Source organism: Papilio polytes, unplaced genomic scaffold, assembly GCF_000836215.1.
Source record: "Papilio polytes unplaced genomic scaffold, Ppol_1.0 DF823935.1, whole genome shotgun sequence".
In the NCBI taxonomy this organism is placed as follows: domain Eukaryota; kingdom Metazoa; phylum Arthropoda; class Insecta; order Lepidoptera; family Papilionidae; genus Papilio; species Papilio polytes.
The window spans coordinates 207,267-224,631 of record NW_013525269.1 but is presented as its reverse complement, the minus strand read 5'-3'; the positions used below and the strand labels follow the sequence as shown (position 1 = coordinate 224,631).

The 17,365-nt window shown below is 32.2% G+C and overlaps 1 protein-coding gene across 2 annotated transcripts in view; it reads right to left on the bottom strand.

Annotated features, from left to right (window-relative positions):
* The window catches only part of LOC106101873 (homeobox protein invected-like), a 54,757-nt gene extending 40,015 nt beyond the window's left edge, over positions 1-14,742 (bottom strand). For both annotated transcript variants that reach the window (XM_013281225.1, XM_013281226.1), the window contains exons 1-3: positions 14,475-14,742; positions 812-1,922; positions 238-318 (exon numbers count right to left, since the gene is read on the bottom strand). In XM_013281225.1, coding sequence (XP_013136679.1) covers positions 238-318; positions 812-1,898 — 1,168 coding nt within the window. In that variant the 5' untranslated portion in view covers positions 1,899-1,922; positions 14,475-14,742. The remainder of the gene's footprint in view (positions 1-237; positions 319-811; positions 1,923-14,474) is intronic.
* Between the last annotated feature and the right edge of the window lie 2,623 nt (positions 14,743-17,365).

The following is a 17,365-nucleotide window of genomic DNA, read 5'->3' as shown; positions in this document are numbered from 1 at the left end:
TTAGTATAATAGCTTCGGTAATCGTAATAATTGATTTCTTAAAAAGCCGTTTAGTGTAGGTTTCTCACAGAAAAATACTTGAATGCTCAATAAACGAATAGTAAAACATTGTTATCCTTTTTAAGGAAGAAATACTAAGCAATTTTAAACCTAAAACTTCAGTAAACTACACTTAATTTCGTCAACAATACCATATATTAATTAATTAAATAATGACTATAGTATAGTAGCACTCACCCGAACTTGGCCGGTCGCTGTAACGCGTGCAGTACACCCAAGCCGGCCACACCATTGGCCCGTTCTCGCCGGTCGTCGTGCCTACAACGTAGACATCCGTAATTGACCTTGATTACATTATATTAGTATTAAATGTAACTACAGATATAAAGGGCCTTGTTAATATAAGAAAAACTGTAAAAAAGGACATCTTTAAGTCATATTTAAGACGTATTAGAGCGCACGCACACCTTCGACAAAACAATCGCAACAATTCTGCGATTGTCCATTGTGTTGTATTCAACTGTTTAGTTGCGCAATTAAAATCAAGTAGTATGCGGACCTTTATATAAGCTCATAGAAATCCAAGCAAGACTAAACAGTTGTGTGATAGTTTAGTTACAGGTGTGCGGACACTTTTATAACCTTTTGCACTTCTGCTATTTTGGTTGTTATTTGCATAAGTGTTATTTTTGTAGAACCAATTAGTATTTGAAACTAAAAATCATCTAACTGAATAGTTTTACTAACAAATTATATGAGGACGATATAATTTCGAGGTATTGTTATTTAAATGTTGCCTAAATCTACTTACTTGTGGTACTACTCTGATTGCTTGAACCATCGTCGCTCTTCGATAGATCAATTGCCCCTTTGTCAGTCGGTTTAACCTCGGGCACTCTAGTCTCAAGTACGTCCGGTTTGGAAGGCAATAAAGCCTCCTTCACAGGTACTTTAGCCTCAAATGACCTAGATTTTAAAGACTTTCTTTTAGTCAAAGGATCTGTTATTCGTCTTCCGAAATCAGCCTTCAAAATATTGTCTATACTAAATTTTAAACAATTCTGATTAATAAAATCCCTTCCAGATTCATTATCTGGTGATTTCGGTGTAATATAATTAACACGTCTATTCTCATCGCTTCTATGACGCGTTTCGATTGTTTGGTTTTTCATTCTCAGACCGAAATTTAAACCGTAATGCTGTGAGTTAAGGTTTAAATTGTTCTGTGGTAGCGGCATTCTATTTGGTATCACCCCTGATTTTAAATCCATTTGGTTTAGTGGATTTTGAAATAGTAAAGGCTGGTTTAGGAACATAAGAGGGTTTGGGGTGATCGGACTCGGTCGGAGGAGTAAAGGTTGGTTTACATTAAGGTTTTGACTAAGTTGTGAGATCGCGTTTAAATGTGTCTGTATGTGCTTGAACGAGGATAGTCCGTGAGAGGTGTCTGGACTGCTTTTCTCGTTGTCATGGTAACTGGAAACTGGTGCCTCGTTACCAACAGATAAGACAGTGTCATCACTACAACAAGAATTCTCATCGTCCACACTTATTTCAGCGCCATATTCAATACCGTTATCATCATCTTCAAGCCTAGGACTGACGCTTTCTGACGTTCTAGAATTTTGACTATCATCGAAATTTGGCGTGTTTTGTAAAAGTTTGTCCGTTGAGAAGACGTTCTCCGGACTATTTGTGTCTCGTTCTTTCTTTAAAACGTTGTGTATGGAGAAAGAGGATGTATGTATTGTTCTATCTTCGGATTTATCCTCGTTGTATTCGGGACTGATTGTATCCCTAGTGTTTGTTGGCGAATATGGCTCGTGTTCTTCATCGCTGTGATCCTGAATCTTTATCCTGGTGTCCTGTAGGTGTACAGTTGTCGACACCGCCGCCATATTGGATTAGGAGTACTACGCCATCTGTTAAGAAAATAAAAAAACGTTAATTACTAAAAACTCAATATTATAAATGCAATAGTTAAGATGGATGGATGGTTTTTAAGAGTTTGTAGCCTAAAGGGCTAAACGGATCTCATCGAAGTGAAATTTGGCATAGACGTAGAGGATACTCTGAAAGAACACATAGGCTTTGTTTCACTTGGCTCTTTTGTTTTTTTTTTTAATTCCACGCAGACGGAGTCGTGTAGCAATATAATCTTCAATACAGAGGATAGAATTATGAACATATTACAATATACTGATCCTTACATAAATGCCAAGGCGGAGATCATTTGTGAAAATCAAAAAAGGTGTGAACGCCCTGACATTTCGTCTAAAGGTTACACACTACATTGACAGTCGACATCTGACACCTTATAGTCTTCCTTATCGTCATGCAGTTGTTATAACATATGCAAAATAACTCAACGAAAGTTCATTTCAATAATCTTACTAATATTATTAATGCGAAAGTTCAGATGGATGTTTGTTAGAATTTATAGACTAAAGGGTTGAACGGATCTCGATGAAATTTGGCATAGATGTAGAGGATAGTCCGGAAGAACACATAGGGTACTCACTTCTGTTTTTTTTAATGTCACTCGGACAGTCTCGGGCGAAAGCTAGTGCAATATAACCCAACGTAGGTCCATTTTAATAATGTGTTAACTATACAATATGATAAAATTGGAGTGTCCGTTTTGTTTGTCCATTTTTGGGTGATATCTATAAGTCTGGGTTGTATTTGACGGCTTTTTAATTGGAAAAAGAACTGATGTTTGTTAAGCTAACCCCAAAACTGAATTATAAAACTCTATATAAGGTTGTTAGTGTTTATCAGCTTAGGGTATATTAGGATTAAATTAATACTGGATTGATAAATACTAATGTAATTGTAGGTGTCCATTATCAAAGTACTTGTTTAAATTCATATCGGCATCTCTTTCACTCTTTTTGATAAAACAAAGACAACGCTAACACAACGACTGTGGTACACAAAGTGCTTCATAGTTCAAAATTACTTAATGCCCTTAATTGGAAGTCATCAGTTTTAAGGTTGGTATCCATAATACATAAGGTAGGCTTTAAGTAGAATATTGATATGCAAATATAAGGGCTTATCCGCATTAAGTCGCATAAAACACAGCCAGCCAATAATTATAACAAGTTAACCGCTCGGAGGATACTGCGGTTGCGGTCACCGGGGAGACCAAACTGGTTGCAAGATATGATCGACAGGTTACTCTACGTGTAAATTTATTTGAGGGTTATCTTGAATATTCGTGAGAAGGTTTTCGTAACGACATTGATGAAATTTGTATGGCCAGATGTAGAAGAAATCTTATTAACACCATCAATTGATAATTTGAGAGTAGATATTTTGAATTAAAATAAACCACTTCAAAAATGTTTGTAAATGACAATAATATTCGTTATGTCACGTGCTTGTCGCGTATTTATTCCTATGCGTTTTAATATATTTTAATGGTTCTACTACCGATATCACTAATTGAAGTTTACTTTGTCTAGGGTGCTTGTCAGTAGTAATTTGACAGTTAACCAAATATTACTATCTTATTAATTGGAGACTTTGTATATTAATATGATTAAAATAAAAAAAAAACATCACATAGTAGAGTTGAAAGGATATATAATTTAATTAAAGACGAAAAATGTACCGAGTCAGTAACCAATAGGATAAATTTAAACAAATATTGAAGTAGAGCATACTGGACAGCGATGGGAAGGCAGACCACACACGTAGCGGCGCGCGCGCAGCCGAACCAGACATTTCGTTTAATCTGCCCACCGCGTCACAACTCTCACATATCACAAGCAATTATCAACCTTACCACTTGAACATAAAGTCCAAGTTTATTACGCACTTAACTTTGTCCGGTTTAAGAATTTAACCAAGTTATACGAGCATTGGAATATCGCGATTAGGACTCTATTGCGAATGTAATAAGATTTATACCGGAAGTCAAAGTTCTTGTAGGTGGTTGTGTAAAGTGTAGCGAAATTGAATTGTTTTATTTTAGTATCACGATTTTGCAATTTCCCGAGGTGTTAGTGGTTTGTTATTTATATACTCTATATATGATACTAAAAGTATCATTACTCTGATAAATTAATGACATTTATTTATTTAATTCATCATCATGTTTCTCCTTATCCTACTCCCGAAGAGGCGCAACAGGTTTTTGTCCTAAACATAACTATCATACGTCATCTCAGTCACTCCCTAATTGATCATGTCACCTTTCACGCAATCCATCCATCTCTTTCTCGATGCATTTATTCAATTTTTTATTTATATTTCTTTAATTACTTATTTTTACATATAATATAGTTTACATGATTATTTTTATATTTAAAAAAAACATGGTATATAAAAAATAGAACAACACCGGCTGCGGAATCCGATGACAAGCAACCAGTGGTCAGGGCTGCAGAGACAGGAATCTCCTCACTATACGTGCGGTTTCTAAAATAACCGCCTTTTGTATCAGGCCCTTAATCCAACTGTCTAACGAGAGCTTCTTGAGATGTTGTTCGAAGGTCTTCGCTATTAGCCCGTGTACCGAAACTAATTTTAATTTTATTATTATAGTTAATTAATTCTTGTATATAATGTCGCGTAATTTTATTATTGACATCCAAAAAGCATTACTGTAGGTTTTTATTGCCGTATCACTCATAGACAAATATATTATCTATGATTTTTACAAATCCTATTGTTGCCAATTTCTTATGTGTTTCTGAGTAATGAAATTATTTTTTCTACGCATTAGGCTTTCACATGTCTATTTAGATATAATATCGAATTATTGCTTGAAATATTGTCTAAAAGATACGTACATATGATTTTTTTTTTCAATTTTAATGGCTTATATCTTTCGCCAGCAACACGTAAGAACAAGATACATTAATATAAAATTGAAAACAACATTGTATCATTTAAATTCAATTGATTCTTTTGACTATACAATAAATGGACTAGGCAAAGTCGCTGTAGTCATACTAATATTATAAATGCGAAAGTTTAAATGAATGTTTGTTAGAGTTTGTAGCCTAAATGTCTCAACGGATTTCAATGAAATTTGGTGTAGATATAGAAAATAGTCTGGAAGAACACATTGGCTACTTACTATTGTTTATTTTAATTCCACGCGGACAAAATCGCGGGCGAAAGTTAGTACTAAATAAATTCTAACACTTTTCGGGTATTTCAACATACACATGGCTGAGGACCCTATAGAGAGAAATCTTAGTACGAGAGATGTTTAGAAAGAGAGGATGAGAGACTCAGTAACGAGAAAACATGCATAGTAAGAGATAAGGGAAGGGGTATAAAACAATTTGCAATTACACATTTTCTTTTTATGTCGACCCAGTAAATTATAATCTCTTTATGAAGGCATATTGAATAAAACGAGAACACAAATCAACAAGTTTAGATTTTATTGTTTTTTTATGACAGAAGGAAAGCGCGTTGGACAGATCCTGTCTCTTTAAAGTCAAAGTACTTAACACCCGACGTCTACAGTTACAACGTAAAATTTTAATAGAAACAGTGTTAACGTTGTTAAAATATCACGTTTTTGTGCAAATAACGCCTAGGAATTTTCCCGCCATCAAGATGGCGCGAAAACTCTGACATTTCGAAGTGACAGTTGTAATATTTTTTATCTGTTAACGACGATAATTGGACGTGTAAACGCGGTCAAAGAACATAAAATCGTTCATATACGGTGTATTCTTCTATGAATTGATTGCAAGGGGACTCAAAAAGGCTGTTCATGAAAGTATGCGAGCAAATTTAAATTAATTAACTTTACGAATAGCATTACACGTTGTACAAAATTCCTGACAGCAGCAAAACAGAACTACCAATAAGCTTTACGACGAAATGGGCCGACTCACAATACCAATGATTAAATTATTGCAAATAAAAAAACGTTATTACTACATAATACTACAAACTCTAACAAACATCCATCAATCTAAACGCAATAATATTAGTATGATAAATACCTAATCCGAGGCACGAAAGTTATGCGAAAAAAACTGAAATACGTCCTTAATATTGTCATTTACAATTTGAATCGATATTAACAACTTGTATAAAATAATCTATCTATAATACATCTACGAGAGTTGTTTTATCTGTGCTAATATCATTACTGTATTTATCTAGCTTTCGCCCTCGCTTGGAATTAAAAAATACAAAAGTATAGCCTATGTGTTCTTCCAGACTATCCTCTACATCTATGCCAAATTTCATCAAAATCCGTTCAGCCGTTTAGGCCACAAACTCTAACAAACATCCATTCATCTAAACTTTTGCATTTGTTTCGCACCTTTCGGATAAGAAAATAATTATCAAAATCAGTCCGATAGCGGCGGAGTTTTGCCGTAACACACACAAAAAAAAATAATAATAAAAACAGACGACTTGAGTACCTTTGGGAAGTCAATCAAAAAGTAAGGAGGATAGTAAGTTTCTTTACAGATGTCAAATATTCAAGAGTACAAATATATCATATTATTACAAACTTTTATGCCTAATAAATAGTGGACTCACGCTTTTTTAATTTGAGATATCTTGTAACAGTATTTTCTGCAAAAAAAGACGTATAGCCACATCAACAATATTTTAAAAAAAGAACGTTCAAGATCCACGATAGATTATAAAACCATTTTTTTTAATTTAAAAAAAACTGGCCAGTTTTACGCTTTAATGAATTTTGAACTGAACGTTCCATCAGTTTGCCAAGGTTCCAGCAATTTATTTCATTAGGATTAAAGAGTCTAGGTTATAAATAATTTACTAAAAAACGGTTTGTCTTCATTACATGCACATTTTAAGTAGATTTCTCGCGTAATGGAGCCTATGTTGTAGCGCGTTTCACCTGGTTGAAAACGATTATAAGAATAAATCACTGCACAATGTAATTGAGTTTACTCAAGTAATGGAGTTTGAAGTAGTTAATTAATACTCTCAGTAAGTTAACTTTCATAGATAAAGTCAGCATTTTTTATTCACTAGTCATTCAATTTTGTTTACTGGCAATTTTTCATTTGAAACGTCAAATCTATGCTGTTCACTGCGGGGTATGTAAGATTAAAGGAAATTTTAGCCTAGGAGGAGTTATGAGTTTGTGCCGACGTCGCGGTCCAAAGCTAGTAGTGAATGAATTACCAATAGATGTTAACTGTCTTTTTTCAAAAATAAACAAAACAAACAAAGAAAGCTGTCAACACTACCAATGTTAGAACTTTTAGAACATTCCTTCTTTTCTTGTTTTTTTCAAAATGGCGGCGTCACACCGCCGGCCATCGACACCTGTGCCATTTTCCAAAGAAATAATTAACAACATAGCATGTATGGAAATGTACTATGAATGCAGACTAGTATCGTGAATGAAATTACACTTTAACCTCATTACAATAAGGTATACATTTGCTAAATATGTTTCGTAACTAGTAGATTAACATAACACAGTTGAAAACCAGTTACATTAACTGTCATTGCATTTTAGAAAACGTATTGTTAATTTGTTTACATTTAACAAACTACGTTTGCAATTTTTCTAACAAATATAACTTGCTTATTTATTAAACGTATCAAAACTATTTAAATATAAGTAAACAAATCAATTAAAAACTGTAAAACGTGCAACATAATTTTACTAAAGTGTCACAGATAATTAAGTGCTGATAATCGTAATATTCACATCAAAAAATTTACATTTTCATCTTACATCGAATGGAACCTTTTTACAGTTTATCTTAGTGAAATAAAAACCTGCCAGCAATCGTCATAAATTGCCGTTAAAAAAACAAACATAACCGTTCGGATATTACTACAGTTTATAAAAGTCAGAATAGTTTATTGTTTTGATATAATTTATGTAGTCTGTGGCATGTTAGTAAATAGATGAATTTCATATCAGTGTTAGAATTGTAAGAAAATATTTCAAAATTATGTTTTATACAAGAAAAATATTAGCTTTATAACTTTTAAATGTTACTTTTATTTCACCAACACAACATACTGTATTTCCTAACGGTCGAAATCAATATTCGATCTCAGATATATTTAAAAAAATACTGTATTTTTTCAATATATTCAGTTCAAAAATCGATCTCAAAAACGCAACAGAAAACATCATCTTATTTAGTTCGATCGATATATTTTTGTTCTCTGTTTTAAAAAAATCATTCTGGCTGTAAGAGAATTAGGCCTTAGACTTAACTGTCAAAAACCTTACACCATAAGAAAGAGTGCTTGTTATTATATATAATACTAATATAATAAATCATAAACGCACACTTCTTTGTTGCCTAAGATGTCAGCAATTACAGCATATTTTTAAATAGCTCTTTTTTAATAGAAAGCCCTACACTTACGTCACGCTTTAGACTATACATTTTCACGCCAATGAACTTAGGGAGTAAATATTTTGTATAAAATCCCAAATATGGGAAAGAGACCATAATTAGCTGCCAACATTAAGGAAAGAAGATTGCCAAGGTTTGTCATGTCAGATTGACATTTGCTATTGATAATTTGACAAATGTAACCAATAAAAAAAATCATAATTTCATGCGGATGAAGCCGCACGGGAACAGCTAGTTTGATAATAAACATCAACATTATTTAGTCCCCACCCTAAAGTACCCGCATTATTACAATTATGATGAATCTTTTTAACTCTTATTTAATATTGGTCGTATCTCATTTAGAAACGGACAATAAGTTCTTTTATATTCAATAAAGTCTTTTATTGAGTGGAGATTGGTAATTTATTAAGGATTTCTTATTATTGGTTACTTTATAACCTAACCAGAAACATCAAAATCGACTAAGAGTGTTTGATTCGGCTTCCTTGTTAAAATACATTCTAAAATACGTAAAGAAATTGGTCACATATTTTTATATTTCTTTTGGATCTGTGCTCCCGATAAATAATTCTCATTAATTAACTAAGTGGTTTATTATATACTAGCTTTCGCCCGCGACTCCGTCCTCTTGGATTTAAAAAAAAGTAAGACTGTAGTTCCAGGCTATCCTCTACATCTATGCAAAGTTTCATCTAGATCCGTTCAGATGTGTAGGCTATAAACTCTAACAAACATCCATCCATTTAAACTTTTGCATTTGTAATATTAGTAAGATTAAAGCCAAAAGGGCATAATTAAAAAAAATACAATACATGAAATAAAATAATTCGATTATCTACTCTATCCTTAGATTTTAACAATCTACAATTAAATAGTGCGGTTACGTCATTTACATTTCTTAAATATTTAAGACAATTAAAAATGTGTTTTTTTTTTAATTTGGAATATAACCAAATACGAGGTATTAAACCATTAACCAAACAATTTAAATTTTATTATATTATAACAAGTGCAACAGAATACAAATCGTCAATGCCGATTACACAATATAAATTATATCTCTAACAAACATCCATCCATCTAAACTGTTGCATTTATAATATTAGTACGATATGAAACCTTCGATTACATTTATATTACCAAAACTTATGAATTTGTGTCACATAACCGTTTAATATTCCATATAGAGTAAGGGAATTTACTTATGTCTACCTTTACTAGAGTACATGTTTACTGTATTAGGCGTCTGCTTCACTTGATTACTTCATGAATATTTATCCACAAGCGGGGCGTCGTGGGAAAATGCAGGAAAAACACCTTTTTTAAGTTACATATAAGTAAATAACACATCTGTTACAAAGGGACGTTTACACCTGAAGTTAATAACTTGACTATTAGGGTTTTTTAGACTAACAGACAACGGAATTCGCTTAAATTGTAACCGCCAGTAGACATTTGTAGACATTTGTAGATGCCTGTTATCTACAGGACGCAAAGAAGATATTTCCCTTTTAAGAGCGTCGGTGGCTCAGTGGTTTGAACACTTGACTTGTAATCTACAGGTCTTGGGTTCGAATCCCGCTGTACCAATGTGATGTTCGATTTATCGAATTTTCATATGTACATAATTTACCCAACGTTCTTACGGTGAAGGAAAACATCGTGATGCACATATCGGTGAAGAAGTTCAAAGATATGTGTGAAGTCAACCAACCCGCACTTGGCCAGCGTGGTTGACTATGGCCTAGTCACCCCATATTAGGGTAGGCTCCGAGCCCTTCGATGGGGACGTATAGTGAGCTGGTGATGATGGTGATGATCCCTTTTAAATTACGGGTTTTGATGCAGTTTTATAGAATGATTCAAGGTAAAAGGTAAGTTTATATTTATACTAATATTAAAGTAGGAAATATTTATATTTCGTATGCATTCAAATAACTCAAAAACTACTGCAGATTTCAAAAATTCTTTGACCATAAGTTACGTTATCAATAACATAGTCTACATTTTTATAATTTTTTTTTATTTTACGGAACGAAATCTATACTAATATTATAAAGAGGAAAGATTTGTATTTGATTCACATCAATACTGAGGCAATTTAAAAATCTTTCAACGTTAGAAAGGTTATTTATCATATAACATAGGCTTTATTTTTTTAATTTCACGCAGCCGAGGTGGATGGATGTTTGTTAGAGTTTGTAACCTAAGCGGCTGAACGGATTTCGACGAATTTTGACATAGATGTAGAGGATAGTCTGGAAGAACACATAGGCTATTCACTTTTTTTTAATCCCAGGCGGACGGACTCGCGGGCGAAAGCTAGTATGTTTATAATAAAAGAATATACAATTTCTCTATGTTTCCATGTCTCGCATTTACAGCCCGGTTCGTTTGCGACAATGCTAAAAAAACGATTTAAAATCCAACCAGAATTAAGAATAGAAGCTGGCTTCAAAGGGTTTCGTATTTCTTCAGCTCCGCACACGCTATTAATATCAGTACTAAAATTGTATTCAATAACGTCAACGGAGCAGAGCTTTCGAACTCAAGTTCACGTTGAGACATGTTTCACACGAGGGCAGAACAATAAGGTTGAGTAGAGTCCTTTTATGACGTTTCAAAATAGGTTACTTATGATTACATTTTACTGTACAGAAATAAAATTAAAAAAATAATTCCTGTATCTATGACTAGCTCTTTCCGTGCGGCTTCATCCGCGTATTATTGTGAAAAATTTATTTTATTGTTTACATTTGTCAAATTATCAATAGCAAATGGCAAAATGACATGACAAACCTTGACAATCTGGCTTTATTGATGTTGGCAGCAACTTATGGTCTCTTTCCCACATTAGGGCTTCTATCCAAAATATTTACCTCCTAAGTTTAATGACGTGAAAATATATAGCCTAAAGCGTGACGCAAGTTTAGACCTTTTTATTAATAAAAAGAATTATTCAAAAATATGCTGTAATTGCTGACATCTTAGGCAATAAAGAAGTGTGTGTTTACGCTTTATTATAATAGTTTAGATATAGAAAAATACTTTTATTCTAATAAGAATGTCATTACATTAATCTGTTAAAAAAATACTTAAAAAGTACAGTTTTGTACATTTAGTCACACTTGATTATTTTACTTTTTTCCTACTTAATTTCACTTTACAATGCCAATTAAATTCTTTAAGAATCTAATGAGTCTACGTAAATACAAAAAGCCATTAACTACGAACATGTAACGCCATCTAGTTTACCTTAAGGGTCACTAGAAGCGTTTTATATTACTAGCCTATAAGACCATTTCACAATTATTGATTAACTAGCTTTCGCTCGCGATTCGATCCGCGTGGAGTTAAAAAAAACAAAAGTGAGTAGCCTATGTGTTCTTCCACACTATCCTCTACATCAACACAAAATTTCATCGAGATCCGTTTAGCCGTTTAGGCTACAAACTCTAACAAACATCCATCCATCTAAACTTTCATTTATAATATTAGTAAGATAAAAACCAAAACAAGTACATTATTGAAAAAAATACAATACATAAAATAAAAAAGTTTACCTACTCTATCCTTAGATTTTAACAATCTACAATTAAATAGTGGGGTTACGTCATTTACATTTCTTAAATATTTAATACAATTAAAAATGTGCTTTTTTAATTTGGAATATAACCAAATACGAGGTATTAAAATCATTAATCAAACAATTTAAATTTTATTATATTGTAACAAGTGCAACAGAATAAAAATCGTCAATGCCGATTACACAATATAAATTATATCTCTTACGTAGATAAATTCCAAATATAATAAATTATTACGTTATTATAACAACAATGTTATTTCTTACATTGTTCTTTGTTCACATGCTTGTGGAATCCAGATTATTTTTTAATTTGACGTCAAAGGCTCAGGTCCTTGGAATATTCTGCCACAGAAAATGTTTCTTTTTTAATTCTCTGTTTTAAAAAAATATTGGCCCTTTCATTTGAATTAATAGAAAAATAAATTATATAAAATAGTACAATTTAAAGAAAGAAAATATTGAATTAATAGGTATTTTATGACGAAAGCGTAAAATAAGGAAGTTATTTTTTTATAAAATTTCTAGCGATCTACCACGGCACGGCGGTACCACCCAGAAAAACATTTTTTTCACCTATGATCGTCAAATATTTTCGCCGATTCGTAGAAAATGTAAACAGCATTAAACATACTTGACATAGAGACTTTATTTATAGTAAACTAGCTTTGGCTCGCGACTCCGTCCACGTGGAATTAAAAAAAACTAAAGCAAGTAGCCTATTTGTTCTTCCAGACTATGTCCTATAGGTTATAGCTATTTTAGACTACATACAAACATCCATCTAAACTTTCGTATTTATAATATTAGTATGAAGTAACTATTGTGTGTGTACTTCGTATGTCATATTTAATTGCGATTTTAAATCGACTTGTAGTTAAGTTACTATCGCAGTCAATAGCCAACTTCTACGCTATCTATACTAACATTATAATAAGGAAAGATTTGTATTTTTGTATGTATAGAAATAACTCAAAAACTGTTTGGCCGATTTCAAAAATTCTTTCACCGTTCAATGCTTTATCACTGAGTAACATAACATAACATACGAAGTCGCGAGAAACAGCTAGTCTAATATATATCTAGAAGACACAGATGAAATAACTTTAAACGAATTATTTGCTTATTCCATAAAAAAAAATTACACCAAGAGTTAAACGCAGTAATAAAAAAAGTAAGACCTAACCTAAAAACGTTATGACATTGTTTTCGAATTCAAATGTAAAAAAAAAAGAAAAAATTATAACTGGCCAGCATTACATTAATTTAAATAAACATTATCGTCTGCTCGGGTTCGCAATAAATTCGCATTTAAAACAATACAGCTGTACAAATAACTTTATATAAGTGTTATATAAATTAATTATTTCAAGTGATTAATTGCTCGGCGCAAATTAAATATTTGTTTTTTCATATTGTATGCGGCTTTTTAATTTATTTCTTTGCATTTGTTACGGAAGTCTTACGGTCTTTTGTCACAATTATTCGGACAAAAAAAAGTGCTTTTAAATTTATTTCATCGTTATTTTCTAACAAACTTTTTAATCAATTATTATGACGAGAACATTTTCAAACACATTTATATAAATGTATCTATAGATTTAATGTTTTATCCGCTTTATTTTAAGACTAGCTATTGCCCGCGACTTCGACCCCGTGAAAATAAAAATAATAATAAACAGCCTATGTTACCTTTCTAACGGTGAAGATTTTTTTTAATTCAGCACAGTAATTTTCGTGTTATTTCAATACATACAAAAATACAAACGGAAAAGTATTAAAAACAGACTTTTTTCTTATCCTTCGTATTTGAATCTTATTGTTTATTTTTATTGACTTCTTGTAATCATTATAAGCGACACTTTAATGGTTGAAAACGGGTTTTGTTTTTTTTTTTCGCACAGAATGTTGCCCGTCGTTAAATTCGGTGATAAAGTTTTTTGACCTTTGCCACTAGTTTTGTATGAAAGATTAAAATTATCAATTCGTCAAATTGTGATGTATATTTTAAACATTGATTGGTTATAAATTTAATAGTCTGTTACATTTTGTAATATCCGGAACAAGAAACAAGATGGAATACTTTTCGGAAGATTGCTTTTCCCTTTAAAAAAATATTACTTTCATTATTTCAAATAAAAAGGTATACGTATGAAATATTAATTTAATACCATTTATAATATAAAGAAATTAAAAGCAATGACGTCAAACATTTTTAAGCACTTATATTTCACAAAAATATATCAATTAAAAAAACAAACATATTTATTGCTGGCCGCAAGTGAATTTTTTTTTTAAATCGGTAGTAGTTTTGGAGGAACAAATACTTTCTGTTAATAATGTAAGTAGATATTTTAAAATAATAGTCATATACACGAAGTCCAGTCTCTTATGTGTAGTTCTATTTTTTTTAAATCTACACAAGATGTTAAATTTAAAACTTTTTAGGTTTACGCCTTCTCTAAAGTATTACAGAACAAAGTATGAGCTTCTCTTAAATATAATAATTAGTGCTTTAAAAATATATAGAAGCTTACCTTTTTAAATCACGCTGTATATTCCACTACAATCCGCCATTCGTAACATATATTACATCTAACACACACTCACACAACCGAACGGCAACGAGACCTTTGCCTTTTTCTAAAAAAAAACAACTGTCAAATTCGCATGCGTTTTGATATTGCTAAATTGCTAATTGTATTTGATTTTTAAATTATTATCTGTATGGAAACTTATTGAATGTTCACTGAAACGTCGTACGCGAACCGCGAATGCTTCTGCCGACTGGCGAATACGCCAGGTTTCCCCCTCTACGTAAAGGCGTGGCTTCATACAGAGGCGGAGTCGGATACCTTTTTTTCATCTACCTATTTATACGTTGAAATTTCTCCGACGTGCTTTTATTTTGTGTCCGACAGTTTATTATATTGTATTGTCTGTTTGTTTGTTAGTGATTTAAATAAAGGTGAAGTTGTCATTTCGTCATTGTACAAAGGCCCTCGCATCTCGCATGTCACTAGTATTTCGAATGTCTTAATTTGATGTATTATAAATAAAATAAAATTGTAACATATTAAAATATTCTGTATATTTAAATCAACTTTATTTAAACAATCTTTTAGAAAAAAAAATGAAATATGTAAATGCTATTAATAAAAGAAAAAAAAATTCTGCTGTCTTATATTTTATCATCTTTTCATATAATTTATAATATTTCATGTTTTTAGTATTTTACATTTTTCATTATCAACTTAGATATAATATTTTATTACTAGCTTTCTCCCGCGACTCCGTCCGTGTAGTATTAGAAAAAAAAAACAAGTACCTTATGTGTTCTTCCAGACTATTCCTTACATCTATGCCAAATTCCATTGATATCCGTTCAGCAGTTTAATCTACAAACTCTAACAAACATCCATCCATCTAAACTTTCACATTTATAATAATAGTATGAAGTATAATATGATTTGTAACAAGCTTTTTATACAAACAATTTTTTAGTTAATAATTACTAAAAAAATATTGAATAGTTAATACTGTACATTTGTAAATCTTCTTTATCTATATTATTTTATAATTAAATAGATTTAAACTAGTACTATCTTGTTTATATGACTTTTACACGTAATATACAATTTATTACGAAGCAAACATTTTTACGTTGTTACTTTATGTCACCTCATGCCCTATTGTTTTGGATCTCAAATCAAATCTTACTTTTTTTATTATATTTTTTCAATTTGTATTTGTCGGTGGCCAGTTAACAGAACTGTACGATTAAACCTCACAATAAAAAAACTAAAATTGTAAATTAATCTTTGGCTTTATTTTTTAAATTTCCCTCTGTCTTCTAGTTAATCTGTGTGTATATTTTTATACTGTATTCTTATCCGACCAAGCGACACCTTAGTTGGGTCTTCGCACTGTAGGGTCAGCTCGCTGCAATACCACGACCACACAGAAGACAGGCGTCAAGTGGAAGCAATTCCGCGTACAGTCTGATGAGTGTGGAGCCGGAGGCCTAATAAAAGTTGGTTTCTCTTACCACCCTTTTCTTATAGGAAAAGGATGGACACATAGGAAGGAGAAATGTCTTCTTTTCTGTCGATTAAGGGTTAGCAACGCGTTTGTAATTGCAGATGTCTATGGGCAGCGGTCGCTTCAGGTGGCCTCTATCGTTTGCCACCTCATATTATAAAAATAAAAATACCTTTCGCCGGCTAAAGTGGCAAACCATTGGTTATAATGATATTTTTTACTAAAATTTGCAGTTTCTCTATTCTCTGGCATCGATTTCCTTAACACCAGGGGATCAGATGCTTGTTTGGATTCTTATAAAAAAAGTTAACTTGTACTCCTTGATACACATTTAAATAAACTTTAACCTTTACTAACCTGTCACTTCGTCTGGAATTAAAGTAGCCCAAAATATTCCCTCGCATTCTTTGCAAAGTCCCGGCAAAATCAGCGGAGCCGCTCCGGAGATTGTGCGCTAACATACGCTTCACGGTCAAACAAAAATGTTATAAATTGTTTCTTCCTTAGCAAGGTTATATCACGAAAATATTTTTTTTACTGTTATATACAGACATTCCAATTTTATTACATGTATAACAACCCGCAGTACAGCGTCGTTGACTATGACCAAGTCACTCCTAACTCATAAGTTAGGAGTGACTATGTCCTCTATACGTCCCCACTGGTGATGAAACTACATACTTACAAGTTTAAATATATTTATCTATACATATAATAAAATTGGAATGTCTGTTTGTAAGTCTGTTGTTCAAAGGAAAAATTCGGGAAGATTATTTTTGTTGCTAATAATAAAAATCGCATTTTTTGTATGTCTGTCTGTTTGTCCGCAAGCTGTGTTAGTTCCGGGTAATCTACGAAACGGCAGAGCCGATTTCGACCGGAGTTTCACTGAAGGGTAGCTGACATAGACAGGCATATTATAGGCTACTTTTTTATCTTATGCGTGGACGTAGTCGCTGGTAACAGCTAGTTTTAAATGAATACAATGACAATATGTTTCAAAACAATTATATTAACAGTAGAGAGAAATAAAAAGCCTCCATTAATCTTGCAAAAACCAATCATCAAAAGCTGTTAACTTTAACAAAAAAACATCAACTCATCTTAAAAACAATTAAAGGAATAAGTCGACTTCAAACAATTCTCTCTCACCTTACACCCCCAACCCTCGGAAAAAAGCGGAAACTTTTCAAGGAGGGGTGTTTTTTAATTAGTCAGAGCTTTAAGAGTGAATATTTTAAAGATGCGTGCTGCGTTCGAATGGGCTAGTTGACTAGCGCTAGTAACATATAAGTTGCAGAAGATTAACTATATCCAACTGGCATGTAAACGCTGAAACCAGTGAAACAAAGTATATATACCTAGGTGTATTAGGACTGCAGTAAAC